The sequence below is a fragment of the Malaclemys terrapin genome, chromosome 13 (genome assembly GCF_027887155.1).
Source record: "Malaclemys terrapin pileata isolate rMalTer1 chromosome 13, rMalTer1.hap1, whole genome shotgun sequence".
Classification (NCBI taxonomy): domain Eukaryota; kingdom Metazoa; phylum Chordata; order Testudines; family Emydidae; genus Malaclemys; species Malaclemys terrapin.
Window position 1 is genome coordinate 40,960,188 of NC_071517.1, and position 6,395 is coordinate 40,966,582.

Below are 6,395 nucleotides of genomic sequence, written 5' to 3' on the forward strand. Positions count from 1 at the left end.
GGGGTCTGTCTCCAGTATGTATTTTCCGGTGTGCCATAAGATTTGATCTTTGTGTGAAACTTTTCCCACAGTCCAAACACTTATGGGATTTCTCTCCTGTGTGGATGGCCTGATGTTTAAGAAGGGTTGACCTGTGTCTGAAACTTTTTCCACAGTCTAAGCACTTATGAGGTCTCTCTCCAGTGTGGATTACCTGATGTTTGACAAGGGCTGACCTCTGTATGAAACTTTTTCCACAGTCTAAGCACTTGTGGGGTTTGTCTCCAGTGTGTATTCTCTGATGTGCCATAAGATTTGATCTTTGTGTGAAACTTTTTCCACAGTCTAAGCACTTATGGGATTTCTCTCCTGTGTGGATTATCTGATGTTTAGCAAGGCCTGAACTCTCTATGAAACTTTTTCCACAGTCTAAGCACTTATGAGGTCTCTCTCCTGTGTGCTGTCTCTGATGAAAAACAAGGCCTGATCTCCATATGAAACTTTTCCCACAGATTAAGCACTTATGGGATCTCTCTCCAGTGTGGATTGCCTGATGATTAAGTAGGGTTGATCTCCGTATGAAACATTTCCCACAGTCTAAGCACTTGTGGGGTTTCTCTCCAGTGTGGATTGCCTGATGTTGGACAAGGGCTGACCTCTGTATGAAACTTTTTCCACAGTCTAAGCACTTATGGGGTCTCTCTCTCGTGTGGATTGCCTGAAGCATAACACTCTCCGGTCTCAGAACAAATCCTTTCTCATAACCGAGGCCTTCATAAGGTTTGTCTTCCTTGGGGGTTGTCTGCTGGGCTGTGGGATCCCTGTGTCCTTCCCCACATATAATAGATTCATCCATCTGCTCCCTTGAGTGGTTTCCCAGCAGCCTCTCTGACCTCTGCCAATTTCCCCAGGCATCTCCCTGTTCCAAGAACTGGTAAAAATTCCCTTCAGTACTTCCAACAAAGGTCCCCTGTGATTCCCCATGCCCAGGAACTTCCTTTTGTTGATTACCCTCCTTCTTCTCACTCACTCTCTCATCACCTGCTGGGAGAGAGAGACAATCCAGAGAGGAGTCATTGTGCTGGGGAGAAATTAAGAAGAATAGATCCGAGGGAAAACCAACATAATAAAGCTGCACAGACAGAGCAATTGGATTCTGTCTCCACTTCCCAACCAAACTTTCATAGAGAAGGAACGTTGGGAAGGAAACTCCTTCAGGTAACAATATACGTGGGAAGCAATGTCAGTGGTATCTGCTGACTGCAGCCCTGCCCTGGGTGAGACAAGGAAGGAACTGAGGGCACTTACTGATACCTCATTTTTGGGATTCTCAATATTTTCCTTCATTCCCCAGATGGTTTGTGTGTCAGTCCTCACCTGTGTGGAAGCCTCTTGGGATCTCTCTTTCTTCACAGGCCTGGAGATCGGGCACCCATGGCTCTTCCCCTCGTTCCATCCGGCTGATCAGGTCAGGTTTGGGAAGGGGAAATCCTGTGCAGGGAGTGAAATCAGACCAGATCAGGATGTGTGGAGGACTGAGAGAGCGTTTGTCAGAAAGGACATTCCATGAGTGGAACCTGTCCCTGTGCTGAGGAATGTGGAATCTAAGAGGACAGAAACATGGTCACTGAGCCCCCTCAGGGGAGGCAGACGTCTGGGGAGGTGGGGGGAATTATGATTCACACCCACTCTAGTGTTAAACCCCTGCCTATTTCTAAACCTGTAGAGCCCAGAGCCCTCCACATTGCTTGAGCTATTCCCAAGGAGGAGGGAGAAGAGGGATTATGTGTGCGACCGAGAAACAACACAGATAGGACAATACATGGCTTCTCCACCTTGCAAGCTACTGGGGATCAGGTGGGAATGATTTAGTATATGCCTTAGCAGGGGAGGGATAGCTCAGTGGTTTGCGCATTGGCCTGCTAAATCCAGGGTTGTGAGTTCAATCCTTGAGGGGGCCGTTTAGGGATATGGGGCAAAAAATCTGTTGGATGATTTAGTTGGGGATTGGTCCTCCTTTGAGCAGGGGGTTGGACTAGATGATCTCCTGAGGTCTCTTCCAACCCTGACATTCTAAGATTAGGTTTTGACACCCCGGTCTCATTGGGGAGTAATGAGGGTAGAACGTGGCTGGTGTCAGACATGCAAACGACTCCCACCCCCCAGCATCCAATAACCACGGGGCCAGGAATCCCTTACCCAGCGAGATCACCGTCTCATAATTCTCCTGCATGACGTCCCTGTAGAGGGCTCTCTGAGCGGGGTCGAGCAGAGCTCCCTGCCTCTCGGTGAAATACACAGCCACCTCCTCGAAGGTCACCGGCACCTGAGACAACAAGAGTCCCCCACTCAGCACCTGCTGCCCCAGCCCCAATCCCGCTAGTTAAGGGGGAGGGCGGAAGAGCCACCCCCACTCTGCTCAGAGCAGTCAGGAGAAGGTGAGAGCTCCTTGTCCCCACAGCACACGGAGCAGGGCAGGGTCTTCTCATTTCCCACATGCCTGCCAGCCACAGGCTGATATGCGAAGCAGAGCTCTGCGCCAGGCACAGGAATCCCAACAGCTTCCCTTTGTATTTCACAGCAGCCTCTGGCCAGTGGGTCAGGCTACAGCATTGGGAGTCTGGTCAGTTTTCCCAGCCCTTCCCAGAGGGGTGTTTCCTGGTTCAGAAATGGGGGAATGTTTCCCCTCCCCCAAACCCGCCAATGGGCCTGTTCAGAAAATCAGGCCCAGGTTGATCACGTTCCAGCAGGTTTATTGCATCCCATCCCACCCTGGGTGTTTAACCCCTCTACAATACCCCTCCCCCACACCAAAAGCTCCTACCTGAGCTGGCTCCATCACAGCCATTTTCCTTCCCTGTCTCCTGGAAGAAGGGCCCATCTGGAGCGAAATGTGGACACGATTCCTCAGCCTGTCAGAGGAGCAGGGAGATTGGGCAGTTTTCATAAGGGGCTGGAGTCCATGTCACTCCCCAATTCCCCCCAGGATCTCTCTCTGCAGACAGACGCTATGATTCTATGACTCTGCCATGCTGGGAAGAAACCCAGTTAGTTCATTAACACCCCAGCCAGGCTCCCCTTCCCCCATTAGAACAAATCCCACCAAGTCCCTTCTAAACCTCCCCAGAACAGCATCTCTGAGCCAAACACTGGAAAAAGAGCAGAATCAAAGGAGTCATTTTAGGGCACTGCCCCACATAGGGTGACCAGACAGCAAGTATGAAAAATCGGGACGGGGGCTGGGGGGTAATAGGAGCCTATATAAGAAAAAGACCCAAAAATTGGGACATCTGGTCACCCTAGCCCCACAGTGTACTGTAACCCCCTCTAGCTATCCCCCGTCTCCCTCAGTCGTGCGGTGCTCAGCAGAGTGAGCAACTGGCTTTTCCTCTCTCAGCTCCTCCCCTTGTTCCCAGGAGAGCTGACTGCCCCGGGGGTGCAGGGAATGGATCTGGGCAGGGCTGGGAGCTGGGAACCTCCCTCCCCACTTCTTGCTCCTGCTGCCCTTCAAGTCTCTCCGCTCTCCCCTTTTATCTGCTTCCCTCACCCTGGGAGAACGGGCGACTGCCCCATTGTCGTGAGCCTTTGCTCCCATCAGGCAGCTCAGCCACTGACACTGGTAACGGGGGTTGAACCCGGCTGTGTCACTGAGGGCAGCAGCTCTGGGACTCACAGACTAAGGGAGCCCCTCCCCTTGTATGCCAAACTCCCCAGCTGGTCTCTGAAAGAGTTCCCTGCCCTTTCCCCAGGTCTCTCCATCACCTGGAGGCTCAGGCTGAGGGGCTGGTATGGTCAGAGTGGTTCCAGCCACTGGAGAAAGTGCCCCTGGGCTGGTCTCAGAGGGGTGTGATGAAGCAGGAATGTTCTTAATATTTTCTCTGAATACCAACTGTGTGCCTCAGTTTCCCCACGTGTTACTCAAGTTTCAAGCTGGTGGGATACAGGTGTGTGATCATTGCAGAGACCTCTAGAGGGCAGGTGTGACTGCAGAGTGGCTGCCTGGGCATAGAGGAGGGGTGGGCAAACTGCGGCCCACTCGTCCTGTCCAACTCCTGAGCTCACAGGGGAGGCTTCCCCAGCCCCTCCCCCACTTTCTGCAGCCATGCCAACACACGGGCAGCACTCCGGGGGGCAGGGCTGCACAGCAGTGAGTCTTGCTCCGGTCGCTGTTCTGAGCAGTGTAGTAAGGGGGCCGGGGCCAGAGCCAGGGGGTTGGGTAAGGGGCAGGGAGTCCCAGGGGGCAGTCAGGGGACAGGAATCAGGGGGTGGTTGGATGGGGTGGAGGTTCTGGGGTGGTGATCAGGGGACGGGGAATGGGAGGGGGGGTTGATGGGGCATGGGAATCCCCAGGTTCAGTCAGGGAGCGGGGGTGTGGATAGGGGTCAGGGCAGTCAGGGGACAGGGAGCGGGGGCGTTGGATGGGAGGTGGGGTCTTGGAGTGGTTGGCTAGGGGCGGGGACTCTGGAGGGAGTGGTCAGAGGACAAAGAGTAGGGGGGGTTGGACGGGTCAGGGATTCTGAGGGGGGCAGTCAGAGGGCGGGAAGTGGGAAAGGGTCAGATAGGTGGCAGGGCCAGGCTGTTTGGGGAGGCACAGTTTTCCCTACCCGGCCCTCCATACAATTTTGATCCCTGATGTGGCCCTCAGGCCAAAAAGTTTGCCCACCACTGGCATAGATAATGATTAAATTCTGTATCCTGACAAGCGATGGCCAGAGACGGTCCTCTGCTAGGAGCCAGCTGAAGGTGTGGGAGAACAAAGAGAGGGGGAAGACCTGTTTTCCTGGGAAGGAGAGAAAGCATGGAGGAGGGGCAGCTGGGCGTCACTGGGGATGGGGGGCTGGAAGCAGGTCAGTCTCCTGGTTTGGGACTCAGCGGGGAGAATCCAGGACTTGGGACTCTGGATTCCCCCCTAGATGGACTTTGCTGAAAGCTCCTGATCTCTGTTCTATGCTGTGTTCCCAGCGACCAATAAACCCGACCAATAAACCCGTCTGTTTTCCAAGCTGGCTGATAGTCACAGCTGACTGCGGAGGTGGGGTCAATGGCCCCTGTGAGGAGCGTCTCAGGCTTCTCCTTAGGCTGCCCCCGGGGATCAGGCTGGGCCGTGTGCCCTCCCCGGGCTCTGGGGCTGAGGAGGCTGGGGCCACGCGCTCAGTGGGTGGGGGGCTACTAGGAGTGCTCAGGGGCTGGAACTTGTCTCCCCCAGTGCTAGATTCACCCCCCCCTGGCTGTACCCCATTCTTATCCCTGGCTCCTCGTCCCAGGCAGGGGGGCTAAATCAATCTGTACAGTGGGGAGCACTGAGAGCTATTGAACCAAACTGTAAACCCTGGATAGGATGGAAACCCCTTCAAGCCATGATTATGCCCCTGGGACCCGCTCCTTCCCCGGCCCCCAACTGGGGCCCCCACCCTGCATTCAGTTTGGCCCCGGACCACCTTCTGCCCCTCCCTATTTGCCCCTCTCAGATCTCCCTGAGCTTCAACCTCCGTCTGCACCAGCGCGGGCAGGGAAACAAAGCACCAGATGGGGACAATGGCGGATGGGTGGTAACGTGATCTTGACCCCAGCCCGCACACACCGGGAACTGGCGGCAGCTTTCCCGGGCCCAGAGCAGGACTCGCAGCCAGCTCCGCTGGGAGCAGCCTGGGGCCAAACCCTCCCCCTGCAGCCCGGGGGTGACGGGGGGGGGCGGGTCACTCTTACCTTCCCTCCGAGCGGGGCCCCCTGGGGCAGGGGCCGGGCCGGGAAGGGGCCTGGCCGGGCTGGGGGCTCTGCCCTGGGAGAGGCTCCTGGGGAGCAGCGGGAAGGGCCCTGCTGGAGATTCCCCTCTCCCGGCTGCAGCCCGGGCTCCGGGCTCCCAGCACCAGCCGCCGGGGCTCGGGGATCTCGCCAGGAGCCTGGAGCCAGAGTCCCCGCAGCGGCTGCGAGTCACTTCCTGCTGCCGGGCCTGAGCCCAGCGATCGCTCCCCCCAGAGCCGCCTCCCAGCTGCTCCTGGGTCCTAGCGATCAACCCACCGCGCTGCAGCATCTCTGTGTCCGGCTCCTGTTCCACTCACAGGCTCTAAGGTCAGAAGGGAGGGACAGTCTTCCATCTAGCGAGGGGAACGGGTGACACATTTTTATAAAATATTTAATGAACTTTAGGGGAAACCAGTAAACATGCGCAGAGGTAAGCAGGGAAATGGTGCCGTTATTGGGGGGAACTTTCCTGACTTAAACACCCACCGGTGGAATAAAAAAAGACGGATCTGAGTCCTTGCTCCCTTCACCCAGAGCCTGGCTCACCTTGAGGGCTCCCCTTCCACTCTCCTGTGTGACAAAGTCCTTATAACCTCCACAAGGCTGGGCCGAGGCTTCATGAGGGGCTCGTCCCCCAACCTGGTTGTGACCACTCAGGACACGGGCTAGAGCAT

At 55.9% G+C, this 6,395-nt stretch overlaps 1 protein-coding gene across 1 annotated transcript; it reads right to left on the reverse strand.

Annotated features, from left to right (window-relative positions):
* Positions 1-930: 930 nt before the first annotated feature.
* On the reverse strand, positions 931-5,921 carry LOC128847535 (zinc finger protein 707-like). The gene is made up of 5 exons (XM_054047029.1): positions 5,686-5,921; positions 2,804-2,891; positions 2,179-2,305; positions 1,357-1,470; positions 931-1,060 (listed from the first exon to the last, which is right to left on the reverse strand). Exons 2-5 carry the CDS (start codon positions 2,858-2,860, stop codon positions 1,053-1,055), a joined length of 306 nt encoding a protein of 101 aa, XP_053903004.1. The 5' UTR covers positions 2,861-2,891; positions 5,686-5,921; the 3' UTR covers positions 931-1,052.
* Positions 5,922-6,395: the final 474 nt, after the last annotated feature.